Source organism: Rhinolophus sinicus, linkage group LG16 (assembly GCF_036562045.2).
Source record: "Rhinolophus sinicus isolate RSC01 linkage group LG16, ASM3656204v1, whole genome shotgun sequence".
Classification (NCBI taxonomy): Eukaryota; Metazoa; Chordata; class Mammalia; order Chiroptera; family Rhinolophidae; genus Rhinolophus; species Rhinolophus sinicus.
The window spans coordinates 26,738,846-26,754,928 of NC_133765.1; the positions used below are offsets into that span (position 1 = coordinate 26,738,846).

The window sequence follows — 16,083 nt, forward strand, 5'->3', positions numbered from 1 at the left end:
CAGGGTGCTTGTGCGGTCCTGGAGAGCTGGGGCTCCCTGCCGACCTGGGCTGGTGCCTGGGGAGGCAGCCCTGGCTGACCCCCACTCTGTGTGCACAGGCCCTCGCTGACGAGAACGAGTTTGTGCGTGATACCGCCCTGCGCGCGGGCCAGCGTCTCATCTCCATGTACGCGGAGACGGCCATCGCCCTGCTGCTGCCCCAGCTGGAGCAAGGCCTCTTCGATGACCTCTGGAGAATCAGGTGAGAGCTCGGGCAGAAAGACCCAGGGGCCCCAGCTTTGCATTTGGGGAACTCTCATTGAGAAATGCTGAGGAGAGCGTCACCAAGAACTCGCAGCTTTCTCCACACCATTTTGTGACTTGTAACCATTTTGTGACTCTCCAGTCTCCTGTAGCAATGTCTTCATTCTGATTCTCTTTTTAAAAGTTCTTTCTATTCGGGTTTTCAGTTGTATTAAAATGTTAAACGCGAATACCTTTTAATTGGGAAATTCTTGTTTTGGGAATTGATTCCAGGGACAGATTTGGTCAGGTGCTTAAAGATGTGTTATAGAAAGATGTTTATCATTTGAAAAATTTGAGGTTGGTTGAAAAAAGTCACAGCACATCCACACCGTGAACTTTTTCTTCAGCCATTACAAAGGCTGCTGTCAGAAGTTACATCAGCTGATGCAGAAAGCTCAACCGATAGTTGACATAACAGTGTAGGCTGTGGCCCAGCACTTGTGGTGCGGGCTCACTTCCCACGTGGTGTGGGGTCGTGCGTGTCTTTGTAGTGGGCGCTTGTACAGGGATGTCCCTGGAGTGTCAGACGGTTGCCTGAGTAGTGGGGGTTTAAGGTGATTGTTTACATGCTTCTCTCTGTGCACTCTCTCTCCTGCTCTCTCTCTCTCCTTTTTTTTTTTCTTTTTAATTTTTTTATTGAGGAGTATTGGGGAACAGTGTGTTTTTCCAGGGCCCATCAGCTCCAAGTCATTGTCCTTCAATCTAGTTGTGTCTGGTTGTGGAGGGCACAGCTGAGATCCAAGTCCAGTCACTGTTTTCAATCTTTAGTCGCAGGGGACGCAGCCCACCATCCCATGCGGGAATTGAACCAGCAACCTTGTTGTGGAGAGTTCCTGCTCTAACCACCTGAGCCATCCGGCCTCCCCTCCAGAAACTCAGCGGCAGCTGGTTTTCTTCAATCTAGTTGTGAAGGGTGCAGTGCACTAGCCCATGTGGGAATCGAACCGGCAACCCTATTGTTCAGAACTCGCACTCTAACCAACTGAGCCATCTGGCTGCCTTCTCGCTCTCTTTTTTAAATAAGTTTTATTATAGAAATTTTCACTTATTTTTTAAAGTGTTTATTCTTCCCCATTATTAAAGTTCATTGATAGAAAACTTGGCAAGAAAATCTGTGGGAAAGTGTAAAGAAATGAAAAACACCTGTAACTTTTCTCTCATTCCAAGATAACCACCAGGAATATTTGGGGTGCATTTCCTCACAGTCTTTTTTGTGCCCAGTGCTTGATTGTGCCCTGAGACTGCCCCGTGTGACTCCGTTCTTGGCACCCTTCTCAGGTTCAGCTCTGTTCAGCTCCTCGGGGATCTCCTGTTCCACATCTCAGGAGTCACTGGAAAGATGACCACGGAAACTGCCTCCGAAGATGACAACTTTGGAACTGCCCAGTCTAACAAGGTGCGTGCCTAGAGTCGATTTCCCCTAACAGAGGTATAAGCCCGGGCTCAGCTAACAGAGGGATATGCCCGGGCACTCATGCTATGGGGGCTTCACCATCCTGCGTTTTCTGTTCCTCTCTGCTGGCTGCAGGCGATCATCACTGCCCTGGGGGTGGATCGGCGGAACCGGGTGCTGGCCGGGCTGTACATGGGCCGCTCGGACACCCAGCTGGTGGTGCGGCAAGCGTCCCTGCACGTCTGGAAGATCGTGGTCTCCAATACCCCCCGCACCTTGCGTGAGATCTTGCCCACTCTCTTTGGGCTGCTGCTGGGTTTCTTGGCCAGCACGTGCGCAGATAAAAGAACGGTAAGTTTCCCGGGCCTTGCTTCTGATCCAGCAGCCCCCCGATGCCTCCTTTCAGAGGCGAGAAAGCTGGGTCTGCAGAGACTGGGAAAGGGCCCAGGGACCCCTGTCTAACAGGGAACATTTATTTATTTACTTAGTCATTCAACAAATATTCATTAAGCTTGCTGTGTGCTAAGCAGGGGCGTAAGACCAGGGTTATAATGGAGAAGAAAAGTAGCTTCATTCCTTGTCCTCGTGGAGCTTCAGTCTGGTAAAGGAGATGGATGTTAACCAAATAATCCCACAAACATATGTAGATGTAACTGTGGCAAGTGCTACATGGCACTGCAAGTGCTTATATCGGGCATTTGATCTAACTGAGAGGGTCAGGAAAGGCTTCTCAGAAGAAATGATGCTTGAAGATGAAAGATGAGTAAGCACTAAGCAGGTGAGGAGGTGATGAAGGACTGTCCCCGCCAGAAGGAATAGTGCTTTAGATACCAGGACGGGATGTGCAAAGGCCCTGTGGTGGGCAGGCACATGGCCAACACTAGAGACTGAGTGAGAAAGCAAACGTGTGCTTGGGAGGAGGGGCCCAGCCCAGGCTGACAATCACTGCTGCCGTTCCCTTTGGCCCACTCCGAACCTTCATCCCTGGCAAGCAAACTGTGTATTTGTCTCTAAAGGAGGGTTTGCACGAGGCCTCAGAGGAGGTGGTTTTTTCTTTAAAGCATTTGTTCCAAATTCAGCTCCCCTTGGGCAAGAGCTCAGGGTTAAGTGACTTCTAGGCTGCAGTTTTCAATCGAGGGAAATTGGCCCTTGACTGGGCAGCAGATGCTATATTCCTATTCATGTGTGAGGTGCTGGCCCTTGCTGTAGGTTGTGTTTGGTGTGTGTGGCATACCGAGATCATTTTATTTTGTAGTGTTGCAAGCACCTTGGGGTAAGCTCCTCAGGGATGAGTAAGAGCATTTGGGGAAGTTAAGTCAGTGACTTGGATAAAGTCTAGGAGGTTCTGGGGCCCTCATTCTGGAGTCTGCAGGGAGCTGATGTCCTGACTTGATGTCTGCTGACAGATTGCAGCAAGGACATTAGGAGACCTCGTCCGGAAGTTAGGGGAGAAAATCCTGCCTGAGATCATCCCCATCCTTGAGGAAGGCCTGAGATCTCAGAAGAGCGATGAGAGGCAGGGCGTGTGCATCGGGCTGAGCGAGATCATGAAGTCCACCAGCCGGGACGCCGTGAGTATCTTCCAAGTGACCTTACCCAGGGCTGCGGGGAGGTCATGGGAGAAGCTGCACCACGACGGACACCCCATTCACTTCACCCGAGCGAGGACACCTGAACATCACTTTGGAGGGCACTGCTGGCAGCGGGGTGCTGGCCGGGGTACATGTGGATGGGGGCTTCCTGTCAGATTCGCTGGCTAAGAGCTAAATGATTTAGAGGCCTTCAGCAGCCTTTGAAAATTGGAAGTGATCTTTTTCTTGCCACTCCTGAGGTTGTTCTAGGTGAATCCCTTTTGTGTCAGTGTATCATTCCATTAAAGCACGTGGTACCCTGAGTGGGGAAAGGCGGGAGTGCCTGTGTGTGAGTGGTGGAGGGTGGGGGGGCGTGCACGCATTCTTAGGCGTGGAGTGGATGAGAGTAAGTACCCAGTGGGAGGAAATGTGTTGTCTCCAGCAGTAGTCCAGTTTCCATAGTAGCAACAGTCAAGGGGTTTGGAGTCCTTTTTGCTGGCCTTACTTTCTAAGGTAATTGAGCCTCAAAACATTCCTGGGGACTAGATTGAGTGTGTAAACAGTGTGGAAGGAAATCACCAATGCGATGAGGTGGGTGGCCAGTCAGAAATGTAAGCATGTAGCCCGTGGCTTACCCTGGGCATCCTCGTCTGAGGTACTGGATCCTTCTGTGTGCGTCAGTATAAGTATTACATTTGGGGTTTATATTTGTATTTGGTCAAGAATACAAGTAAATTCTGTCAGCAGATAGAGTTGTGATTCATTGAATAGTTACCAAGTCCCCAAATGCTGAACTTAGAATGTATAACCAGCCCTAAGTTCAAGATGAGCTCTGCTTTGGTGGAATCGGTTACAAGGGCACCAGAAATGTCCTGGGCCCTACCGTAGCCCCAAGACGTCATAGAGGTGCAAGTATTTGAGTTGCACTTAAAGAAGAACTTGGGGTTTTCCAACAGGATAAGCAAAAGAAAGAGTTGGGGGAGAGGAGGCCATGTCACGCAGGGCCTCTACGTGGGAAGGGGTTTGACGTTCCTGAAGGAGAGCGAGAGTACCTGGAGAACTCACCTTAAAAATCAAGCTGTGAATGATTACTTCTGGGTTTAGACTCCTCGCGGGTAGATTACACATCTGCTTTTTACACTTGCACGTTTTCACAGAAACCAGCTAAGTTGAAGGAAAAGTTGAGCCTTGGGGGTGGTGGTGGCCTGGCTGGGCCGGAGGTCCTCGCTTGCTCCTGCTCCCTCTCTGCCCACTGCCACATCAGGTCCAGCGCGCGTGTGCTGTTGCAGGTGCTGTATTTCTCCGAGTCCCTCGTGCCCACGGCGCGGAAGGCTTTGTGCGACCCGCTGGAGGAGGTCAGAGAGGCGGCGGCCAAGACCTTTGAGCAGCTGCACTCCACCATCGGCCACCAGGCCCTGGAGGACATCCTCCCGTTTCTACTGAAGCAGCTGGTGAGTGGGTCTGCCGCACACCTACCTCTTTGGCTTTTACTGTCTCTGTAGAAGCGAAGCGCGAGGGCTCATTCTGCCAAGGCAGCCGCAGTGTGGGCCCTGGGAGGGTGGGTGCAGCAGGAGCAGATTTGGCTCTGCTTCTCCTTTGACAGGCAGTGAATGTGGGTGCCGTGGGAGGAGGGACTTCCTTCTCATCTGTGGAGAAGGAAGTCGGTGGTGGCTGGTCCAGAGAGCAGAGGTGGGGCGTGAGCCAGCTCCTCTGTGTTGCCCCCAATGTCCCTCTGCAGGATGACGAGGAGGTGTCAGAATTCGCCTTGGACGGCCTGAAGCAAGTCATGGCCATCAAGAGTCGTGTGGTGCTGCCCTACCTCGTGCCCAAGGTAAACCCTGCTCGGGCCCAGAAGCCACAGCCACGTCATCGTCCCTGGGCCCACCAGGAAGACCAGTTCTGAAGTCAGATATTGGGGGAGGCTGGTGGTGGGGGCAGGTGCCCAGAGAGACACTCAGCCCTGACAGCGGGGATGGGCGCTCCCAGAGCCCAGTGCAGCCAGCACGGGCCGCTTTCCTCGAGTCGACGGTGTTCATCATTCTACAGCTGACAACTCCGCCTGTCAATACCCGGGTGCTGGCCTTCCTGTCATCCGTGGCAGGCGACGCCCTGACCCGTCACCTTGGAGTGATCCTCCCGGCGGTCATGTTGGCCCTGAAGGAGAAGCTTGGGACTCCGGGCGAGCAGCTGGTGAGTGTCGTGATCACTGCGTGGGCTTTCTGACGGCCGTCTTGGCCTGCCCCGGAGGAGCCGTGCTCAGCCCAGCTGTCCCGTGTTGTAGGAGATGGCCAACTGTCAGGCCGTGATCCTGTCAGTCGAGGATGACGTCGGGCACCGGATTATCATCGAGGATCTGTTGGAAGCCACGCGCAGCCCTGAGGTGGGCATGCGGCAGGCCGCCGCCATCATTCTCAACATTTACTGCTCCCGCTCGAAGGCGGACTACTCCAGCCACCTGCGCAGCCTGGTCTCGGGCCTGATCCGCCTCTTCAACGACTCCAGCCCTGTGGTTCTGGAGGAGAGCTGGGATGCCCTGAATGCCATCACCAAGGTGAGAGGCTGCTGACCCCACCACCGCCTTTGACTGTAGATGGTTCCAGACGCCGATAAGGCCAGATTCGTAACCCCTGTGTACCTGTCCCCTAACTTCAGCATGTAGCAAGTCACGGCCGGTCTTGTTTCTGCTGCCACCCACACCCTTCCCCCTGCTGTCATATTTTGAAGCAGTCTCAAGAGGGCTGTACTTAGAACTCTGACAGCCTCTCTGCCTTTTCCTGGCTTCTCACAGAAGCTGGATGCTGGCAACCAGCTGGCACTGATTGAAGAGCTCCACAAAGAAATCCGGTTCATAGGGAATGAGAGCAAAGGCCAGCATGTGCCAGGGTTCTGCCTCCCAAAGAAGGTAAGCCAGGGCTCGTGTGCGGTGCCGGGGCCACATGGCCACCCTCTGCCTTCCCTCTCGGGCCCAGGTTGCAGGGCAGCTGCAGCAGCCGCGTGTCAGGTGACAGTGCTTTGGTCCTGTTCCGCACCTTCCCAGCCAGCATGTTTCTTCCCCGTGGTGGCCAGGTGGGGGCAGGGTTCTTGCTGCCTTCGGGTTAAGCTGCGGGTGTCACAGAGCTGACAGCAATGCATATACCTGTGTGACAGGCCGGTTGGGGCCTGGTCACTGTCAAGACTATTCCCCACCCAGCACCTTCGCAGGCTGTGATCGGGCAGCCTGAGTCTGTCTCTCATGGAGCTATGAAGAGGATGGGTGATAGGAGCGCCTTGCTTTGGGTGGGAAGCACCCAGGGGCTGTCTTGGAGATTTGACTCTCAGGTGTGGTTTTCTTGTCAGGGAGTAACCTCCATCCTTCCAGTATTGCGGGAGGGCGTCCTGACTGGCAGCCCGGAACAGAAGGAGGAAGCAGCCAAAGCTCTAGGCCTGGTGATCCGCCTCACCTCAGCGGACGCCCTGAGGCCTTCAGTGGTCAGCATTACTGGCCCTCTGATTCGCATCCTGGGGGACCGGTTCAGCTGGAACGTGAAGGCAGCTCTGCTCGAGACACTCAGCCTCTTGCTAGCCAAGGTAAGTGAGTGATGAGTTCATGGTCTTGGTCCACTTGGACCTTAGAGAACAGATCTGTCTGCAGGAGACTGGCGCAAGGAATTCCATGGCGGAGAGTTACAGCTTATTACGGAGAAATGGCACCGCAAAGGGGGTGAAGAACTTAGACTCTAGACTCATGCTATGCAGTGGTCAGGTCCAGTCTACCGCTTAGTAGCCGTGTGGCCACAACGGCCTTAGGAAAGTCACGTGACCTCTGACCCTGCTTCCTCACTATAATTGGAGAGTTGTAATACTGCCTGTCTTAGGTAGGCCTGTGAAATGTGGGGCTTACATGAAATAGCAGGCACGATGCCTGATACATTCTAAGCACTTGATACACATTAATTGCTATTATTTTTAAGCACTGGTTCAAAGGAAAAAAAATTCCGGGCCACGTAAATACAATTAAAACATTGTTTAAATATGCTCTCGTTCTTTATTATTTAATTCTTTCTCCTCGTAAAGGGAGATGCAGAGAATCTGATGAACGAAGGAAAAGGAAGTTGAGGGCAGCTGGAATAACTTCAGTTTTTGCTAAAAGTGTAAGAAGCAAAGATGCAAAGCATTAACCATTTTTGATGTTTCACAGGGCAATAATTTAACCTTTTAGGTTTAAAAAAGTATAAACAGAGCCAAGAAATTTGTGTAAAAAAAATTGAATTCTCACTTGAGGATTGGAAACAGAAGCAAGCTTAAAACTTGTAGCTTTCTTTTTTCCCCTTTTGGGAGAAAGGTATGGGGAGCAACTTCCCAGGTAAAAATGGGATTGCGAGCACCAGCCTCGTTCTGCAGAATTGTCTTTTTCTTAAAAAAAGAAAAAAAAAAAATTAAGCATCATCTGTACTTTGCTTTCTGTGCTGTTCTTTTCTGTGGTATTTTTGCAACTCTGCATACAGATGAGGCCTTCTTCCCTCATGGGAGTTGTCCCTTAGGCTCTGAGTCAGATGTCACCCATGGGCAGATGGTTCCCACCTCACAGATTTACCGGCTTCACTCTGCTGTGCCTCCCAGCAGGCTACAGACTCCTGACCCCAGTATTTCCAGACTTCTAGACAGTAACTTTGATTTTCCTGTTTAGCAATAAGTAAATCTTTATTTAGTCTTGGACCCATTTCTAAGTGTGCCCGTTTTTTTTACATATGGTCAGAGATTAAACTGGGTTTTAAGGAGAGGGGTGCACATGTGTACAGGCATGACTTTCTGAGGTCGCTGTCTTCTTAGGATTGTTCTGGGGGCTAAATGTCAACTGCTTAGCTCATGTGTCAGTTGCTCAGTAGATGGTACCCTCCCTTGCACACGTAGTCCGTTTACTTGTCTTGGCAATAAAACAGTTCCTCAGTGGTGCTGACAGCCACTCTTTCATGTATTTGGAGACAGGTTTCGAGTCATTTGTCCACATGGACAGGTCTCCACTAAGCCAAGCTGACGGCTCCCTCGGTGGTGGTGGTGGTAGTGGTGGTGGTGGTGGTGGTCTTTCTCCCCCTCCCCTTCCCCCTCCCCCTCTCCTCTGTGCCTTTCTGCAAAGGATGCTGAAAACGAAAGAGGAGGCTGAGCGTGACCTGTCTGTGCGTGGCTCGCTCTTACGGGACCCCTGTTCCTAGCCTGTGTATGAGGGGGATCAGCGCCTGGTGGTTTGTTTTCATGCTTGTAGTACCCTGTGGCCTTGGGCGCCACCACAGCTATGCTTCCAGGTGTGGGTTTTTCTCTCAGGTTGGGATCGCCCTGAAGCCTTTCCTGCCCCAGCTGCAGACCACTTTTACCAAAGCTCTGCAGGACTCCAACCGGGGCGTGCGCCTGAAGGCCGCCGATGCGCTGGGGAAGCTCATTTCCATCCACATCAAGGTGGATCCCCTCTTCACAGAGCTGCTGAATGGAATCCGTGCTATGGAGGACCCAGGTGTCAGGTGAGGGGCTGAAGCAGCCCCGGGCTGGGCCGTGCCTGTGGCGGGAGCAGTGGTGGGACAGAGCCAGGTTCTGAGTTGGACGTGTTGGTTCTGCAGGGACACCATGCTGCAGGCCCTGAGGTTTGTGATCCAGGGAGCAGGGGCCAAAGTGGATGCGGTCATCCGGAAAAACATCATCTCGCTCCTGCTGAGCATGCTGGGACACGATGAGGTACCACTGGCTGCAGGACCATGGCGGGGCTGGTGGGCTCTTTTCTTTGGCCGGCGTCTCTGCTTTGCATTAGAAGCCTTGGTACAGCTGCCCACTGGTCAGTTTTCATAGTCATCCCTGACATTCATGTAACTCTTCATGGTTTAGCAGCATTTGATTGTGAGGGAGGCAAGATGCGTAGTGTTGATACTGATATTCTGTTTTATAGATAAGGAATGTAAGGTTTTTAAAGTCCCACGTTGTTCAAAAGGTCCAGCTGCTCACCTCACGAAAGCCAAAACTCCAGAGGCGAGGTTGGTGGAAAGAAAAGGAGATTTTATTCCAAAATGCCAGCATTAAGGGAAGATAGTAGACTCCCTGTCACAAAGACTGCCTTCCAGGCTCCAAAGGTTTTATAGACCTGTAAGGAGGGGCAGAACAAAGGAAGGAGAAGTTGGCCAGGCAACTTCAGGAAAAAGCACTTCCCAGAGGCTGGTTTGCCCCAGGGTCGGAAGTGACTCCCCTACAGATGCAAAAAACCCTCCCAAGTTACCTGGCCAGGTGTGCACACTGGTCCAAAGGAAACAGAACCATTGGAACTGGTATGCGTAGTCAACTGTCATCAAGGTTTGGGGGCGGGGAGGGGAACAAAGAAAGAAGGAAAAAAAACTTTCAAAAAGTCCCAAGCTGAATTATATCAGAGGTTTAAATTTCAAAAATAGAAGATACAGGGTCTCTGTCCGTTACAACATCTCTCATTAATTTGCTCTTTAATCTTAAACAAGTCACTCTCCCTCTCTGCCCCTTATTTCTGTGTTTATAAAAGGGAGAGTTTTGTTTATTGGTTCAGGAAACACTTGCTGAGCTGAAGGGCCCAGCCCAGAGGTGAATAAAGCCTGGGCACAGCCCTCAGGAAACTTAGTGTCTGGTATCTGTCCCCGTGGTCGGTCTTCTTAGCACTGTTTGAGAGGGTGAGACCAGCCTGGGCCACTCCTCAGCCAGTGGGAGACTCAGAACCAGAATCTGAGCCGTGAGACCCCTGGTTCTGTCCCGGTTGTCAGTGTGGCGCTTCCTCGCCCAGTCTGGGAAGCGTTTGTTAACAACCCATTGGCTGCGCGGTGCTGTGGCAGGTCCAGTAGGGGCCGCGTCTGTGGATAAGAATTTTCTCTTTCTCCTTTGACAACAGCCCTCTGTTGTATGGCTTAGTTTATACTTGTGGGGCTAATCTCTGGAGAGAGGACTTTGGGTTCACGTGTACACTTCCTTGTGGGCCCCCAGACGGGGGTCGGCCATTGTTTCTGCTGCACTTATCACGGCTCCTCAAGTGTGGTGTAATCCCCAGCCACCTGCTCTCTGAGGAAAGCCCCGGCCTTTCTGGGGTACAGGTGGGACACTCTTCCTTCTTTCGGTCACAGTCTGTCAGAGTTTTTATAGGGCCATTGACAGTGCAAGTAAAAGTGAGTATTTAAACCAATTTGCATTTCACCACAATGGAGTTTAAAATAGAACCCATTGGAGTGAGTGGGTGTCTAGAGAGCCAGCTTTGGCTTTGCTTGGCACCTGGGCTGCTGGTTGGAACGCAGAGGCCCAAACCACTGGCAGAGCACCTTCCTCCCCCTCAGAACTTGCCCCGATCAAAGGTGGCAATCCAGGTGCCCACCTGGCATCAGCCTCTCCACAAGCCGTTGAGTCCCTGGTTGTTTTGTTTTGTTTTGTTTGGAGGGACGCACATCCAGTTGGCACTTATTGCTAATGCAGCACATTAACCTAAAATGCACTCGCTCAGTGTCCCTTCGTTAGCTGGCTAGGGAGGGGCGGTAAGGGGCCGCTCCAGCATCTGGCGTGGACTGACAAAATGCTTGGCCTTTACCTGTCGTCCTGGGATTGATTAGTGGCTTCAGAGTGACTTCCTACGACAAACCCTAAAGTAGTGTAGGTGGCAGTGGCACACTGACACAGTAGAGAGAGAGCAGGGAGTCACTCTGGACACAAGACTTGTGGGGAAGAGGAGTTCCAGCGAGGTTCTCTGGTGATGGAGCCTCCCTCTGCCCCTCCCTGCCTCACAGGGCTGTGGATAGTAATTGAGATCATGATGAAAGCATTCAGACTTCCTAAGAAGAGAGGTGCTATGTAAATACGGTGATTCTTGCCATTGTGATGGTGATTACCATATACGCACACATTTAGGGCGTGCTGGGTGTGTAATTTTTAACTCCTCCTCTTCGAGTGGCAGTGCGGTGAATGGCAGCCCCCATCTGGCAGCGGGAACCGAGGGCCTGGAGTTGGAGTTCCTGCGTGGCTTTGTCCCGCCTTCCTCCCTGTCCTCCGTCCTGGGCATGTCTCCCTGCTTACCCCGGCGGGGGTGGGGGGGCTCGCACCACCTTTCACTTCCTTCTCTGTCCTGTCAGGACAACACCCGCATCTCCTCTGCTGGATGCCTGGGGGAACTGTGTGCCTTTCTGACTGAAGAGGAGCTTAGCGCTGTTCTTCAGCAGTGCTTGCTGGGTAGGTCTCTTTTGTACACCAGGGGACTTCCCATTTGGGGCCTCTCAGTCCTGGGGGAGAACCACTGGGGCCTGTCTCCCCTTCCCCTCAGCGTCTTCTGGTAGCTGGACTTCCCTCTCCTTGGGACTCCAGCATTTTAAACAAAATAGAGTTTCCAGTGCTCCAGTAGCACCAGGGATCTTTGCTCAAAGAACACAGCTGCAGTCCGAAGTGGTCTCTGAGAGCTTTCTCCTTACGTGCCACTTGGGGGGGAGGCCTGTGTGCAGTGTGCACTGGGGGTTCTACCAGTTCCTGTCCGGCGGGGCGGGCCCATGGTTGGGAGCAGGGGGCATGCTGTCCCGGGCAGGGTGACCCCAGTGTGCTCTTCTGTGCAGCGGACGTGTCCGGCATTGACTGGATGGTCCGGCACGGGCGGAGCCTGGCTCTCTCCGTGGCTGTGAATGTGGCTCCCAGCAGACTCTGTGCCGGCAGATACAGCGGAGAAGTTCAGGAGATGATCCTCAGCAGCGCCGTGGCAGACAGGGTAAGGCCCTGGGGCAGCCACACAGCCCTCCTCCCGCAGCCAGAGCCTTGCTCACCCAGCACGGGGAACTCAGACGGGTGGTCAGAGGCCTGGGTTTGAGTGTTACCTTTGCTGGTAACTGGCTGTGCCCTTGGACCAGGACTTGCTCTCCCTCGGCCCCCGTTGCATCATCTGAACAATGAGTTTGGGTTAGAGCATCTAGAGTTCCCTTCTAGGGATAAAGTCTCTGATCCCTGTTCCTGAAACCCGTGACGCAGGCTTTGTTCGTCTGCCTCACAACCAGGGCAGCCTGTCCGCATGAGCTCTGTCCAGGGGGCTTGGATGTGAAGTGTTTGTAAAGGGGGCAGGCAGCTGGGGGTGCAGAGCCAGGGTCCCACAGATTCCTGGGGGATGGCGTGGTGCCTGGCCCTCTGCTCCGAGGAACGAGCCAGATGCCGCCCTGTCCAGCAATCCCCTCTCCCCACAGATCCCCATCGCGGTGAGCGGGGTCCGGGGCATGGGCTTCCTGATGAAGTATCACATCGAGACAGGAGGAGGGCAGTTGCCCACCAAACTCTCCAGCCTGTTCATTAAGGTGAGCGGGGGCAGCGGGCGGGGAGCAGGCCCCCTGAGCAGAGAACACCGCAGGTGAGCGCTCAGACCAGCTGTGTGCCAGGAGCTGTCCACCGAGAGTTGGCGGGGTCTCTGGACGCGTAGGGATGGAGTGCAGAGCAGTTGTGTGTGCGTTTTTCCCTTGAAGAGTGCCCAGCTTTTTGTCAGATTCTCAAATAGACCTGTGACCCCCAAATCAAGTTAAGAACCAGGATTTTAGGCATTGTTTTCTAGGCATCCCAATTTTGTAAGATTGGGGATAGATCTGGGTTCAGGTCTTAATAAATCTTCTCTTTCCTGCCTCCTTTTTGCTGGCCTGGCTCTTACAGGTATGGCTCTTATGGGGTGTATAAGGTGGGGAACCGGACATGGGACCCCTACCCCTTGTAATAAAACGTGCTTCTCAGACGTGAATATGCACACAAGTCAGAAGCAGAACCTGCCTTTTCAGAAATGCAGCCAAACCCAGACTCTGCCTCTGGAACCCACTCCCTGGTGATATTGTGCTGCTGGTATGGCCTCACTTTGAGTAGTGAAGTTCCAAAGGGGGATGGAGCCAAGGCCTCCACCCTGCAGACCCCCAGGGCCCTGTTTGATGGCATCACCCTGCAGGCAGGCAGCCGTTCATCAGCATTTGTTTGCGGAGGACCCGCTGTTCGCCTGGCTGGGCTGCACTCTGGAAGTGTAGAGATGAACCAGGCAGACAAGGTCTCTGGAGATGGATATGCACAGAAAGCCCAGGGAGGGCCCTAACTTAGATAGGGCCGTCGGGGAGACGTCTGAAGGCTGACATTTAGTTGAGACCTGAAGGATGAAAAGGAACCACCCAAGCAAGGATCCGGGGCCAGCACGTCCCAGGCAGTGGGACCAGCCAGTGCAGAGGCCCGAGGCAGGAAGGTGCGTGGTATGTTTGAGGAAGTGAAAGCCCTGTGTGGGCCAAGGGTACTGAGCAGAGGGGAGCATGGCACAAGATGAAGTGGGCATCATGCCCTGTTACCCTCCCATGGCAGGAAGGTGTCTGAAGGGAGCAGTGGGGTGAGTCTCCCTGAAGAAGAAAGAGTGTCAGGGCGGAAATGTGGGCTCTTTTGAGAAACAGACTGGATATGCCTGACTAAAAGCCCGTGCTCCTCTTCAGTGTCTGCAGAACCCCTCCAGTGACATCAGGCTGGTGGCCGAGAAAATGATCTGGTGGGCAAACAAGGACCCACTGCCCCCCCTGGACCCCCAAGCCATCAAACCCATCCTGAAGGCTCTTCTCGACAATACCAAGGATAAAAACACTGTCGTTCGGGCCTACAGCGACCAGGCGATTGTCAACCTCCTCAAGATGAGACAGGGAGAAGAGGTGTTTCAGGTGGGAGCCTGGGCCTGGGGCCTCCCGGGGCATGCTGTGCTGTGGGCCTTCGTCCTGCAGGGCTCCTTCTGCGTGACCCTAGTCTCCTCTGCCCCCCGGGTGCGTGGGTGTGGCGGGGCAGACCTGGTCCGGTGACTGGCCGGGTACCTGCAGACACATTCCTCTCTTCCTGTGGTGTTGAGACTTCTTCCAGCAACAGAGCCCTTTCTTCCAATAAAATCTCATGTGGCACCCAAACCTCTAAAACAGGCCAGCCAGGCTGCTCTGTGAAGCCCAGAGCCCTGCTCACTGAGTCCCTGCCCCCAGGCCACCGTTAAAGCACTGAGAACGCTGACCACCACTGACTGCCTCGCCACGTGAAAAGCATGATGAGTGGTTTTTTTGGCTTTCCCTGGACCCGTCTGATTCCCTTATTTTGCCAGATTCCCTTTAGTGGTTCTAGTTCTGAGGTTAACCTCAGCTTTGCCTTTGATTGGGGAAATCTGAAGCCCTATTTTCTGACTGGGTCTCCTCATTGCCATCTTCCCACAGTCCCTCTCCAAGATCCTGGATGTGGCCAGTTTGGAGGTGCTGAATGAGTGCAACCGAAGGTCCCTGAAGAAGCTGGCCAGCCAGGCCGACTCCACAGAGCCGGTAGACGACACCATTCTGACATGAGGGGCCTGGCCCCGCCCGCTGCAAGGCAGCATTTCAGCTCCACTCGTCTGTTCAGTGTTTTCATTTTTGAAAATAACGTTTGTTCCGACGGGACAGGGAGCTTAGGAGATGGCCTTCCCAGAAAGTATTTTAATACATCAACAGACCACAGCCAAAGCCTTAAATCAAACCCACACAAAATTGCCTCCTCCATCTCTCACCCTTTCCTTTGGAGAAGAGAAGACAAAGCACATGGGGGAGCCTCACCACATGGGAGCCAAGAGCCGATCGTCCAGCGTAGCATGGCTGGTCTGGCGCACGTAGGGTCAGGCGCCCAGCTCCTCTTCTCCTGTGCTTGAGCTCTGGTTCCAGAGCCACGCTACCAACCTTTCGCTTCGGTCCCAGGTGGGGCACCGAGCTGTGGAGGTCTGCCCAGTGTGGGGTGTCTTGGCCTGGCTTTTCAATGTTGTGTGGCCCGATTGGATCTGACCCCTGTCAGGTGGGAACGATACTCTCGCAGCCCTGGCAGTTCACTGGTCAGGGGAAGGGTTTAAATGCAGGTTGTTTGAAGGAGGAGTGTTCAATAAACGCTTTGATTTAATCTTGATAGACGCCAATTTTTAAAAATCTCCAAACATCCCTTAAACATGAAGCTTCCTACATCTGGTAGAACTAAGGCGAGGCCGATGGTGTTTTCGTTAAACATTGGCAGCACTCTGATTTCTGGGCATCTCTCTCCCACTCTCGGAAGACGTATAGGTACCTGCAGACTTCTCTGTTCTGAGGTCAGGTCTCGAGAGGTGCGTAGCCAGGCCTGTGACCTCAGCCGGTGTGGAGAAGGCAGGGGTCGAATGAGCCACGTCCCTGCTCTGACGCAGGAAGCTAGAGAACTTCTGTAGTCAGGCTCACAGAGGACTCCATGCCCTCTGTGGAGTGAGAAAGAACCGCATTCTTGTAGTCAGAGGACTTGCCAGAGGAAACCGGAGTGGCCTGGCAAGTCCTCTCCGGTTCAGCATCTGCCTCCTTTATGAATGATTTCCTTCCTCCTGGTTCTTAGAAGGCTCGTGATCCCGCGCCCTGTCTGATGGAACACACCCCTGTGGGCCCAGTGACGCAAGTTTTTCTGGGCCGCTTCCTTGGTCACAAGACGGAACAAACCTCTAGCAAAATTACTGGTCAGAGCTGTAAAAGGAAGAAAAATTAAACGTGGGAGCGAACTCATTTTCTAAAAGGTCTACAATGCTATACCAAAAAAAAGCAAGGCTTCACTTATGAATGTGGCAGAGGTAGAAAGTAGCCTTGTGAATCAGCACTTGTGATGAATAAGGCAAGGTGACCTCTAAGATATTTCTGATGAAGTCCTTGCTTTCGATGCCTGGGCCTTATATGTCACAGGACTTCCTATTTTCTTGCAGCAGACATGGTCTCAGCTGGTTCAATGTAATTGTAGAGTCCCAGAGCTGGAAGGGACCTTGAGAGGTCAGCTGAGTTGGTCCCCATAGCCAAAGCAGCCAATGGTTACAGCTTTTGGTAACCATGGTAA

At 53.0% G+C, this 16,083-nt stretch overlaps 1 protein-coding gene across 1 annotated transcript in view; it reads left to right on the forward strand.

Annotated features, from left to right (window-relative positions):
* Positions 1-15,147, forward strand: part of GCN1 (GCN1 activator of EIF2AK4) — a 53,518-nt gene extending 38,371 nt beyond the window's left edge. Inside the window, exons 42-58 of the mRNA XM_019727839.2 lie at positions 99-241; positions 1,564-1,681; positions 1,814-2,029; positions 3,085-3,249; positions 4,539-4,700; positions 4,988-5,080; positions 5,296-5,439; positions 5,531-5,800; positions 6,038-6,151; positions 6,586-6,816; positions 8,548-8,741; positions 8,838-8,952; positions 11,340-11,436; positions 11,811-11,959; positions 12,426-12,533; positions 13,686-13,904; positions 14,436-15,147. Of these exons, the coding sequence (XP_019583398.2) occupies positions 99-241; positions 1,564-1,681; positions 1,814-2,029; positions 3,085-3,249; positions 4,539-4,700; positions 4,988-5,080; positions 5,296-5,439; positions 5,531-5,800; positions 6,038-6,151; positions 6,586-6,816; positions 8,548-8,741; positions 8,838-8,952; positions 11,340-11,436; positions 11,811-11,959; positions 12,426-12,533; positions 13,686-13,904; positions 14,436-14,561 (2,664 nt within the window). The 3' untranslated portion in view covers positions 14,562-15,147. The remainder of the gene's footprint in view (positions 1-98; positions 242-1,563; positions 1,682-1,813; positions 2,030-3,084; positions 3,250-4,538; positions 4,701-4,987; positions 5,081-5,295; positions 5,440-5,530; positions 5,801-6,037; positions 6,152-6,585; positions 6,817-8,547; positions 8,742-8,837; positions 8,953-11,339; positions 11,437-11,810; positions 11,960-12,425; positions 12,534-13,685; positions 13,905-14,435) is intronic.
* The last annotated feature ends 936 nt before the right edge of the window (positions 15,148-16,083 follow it).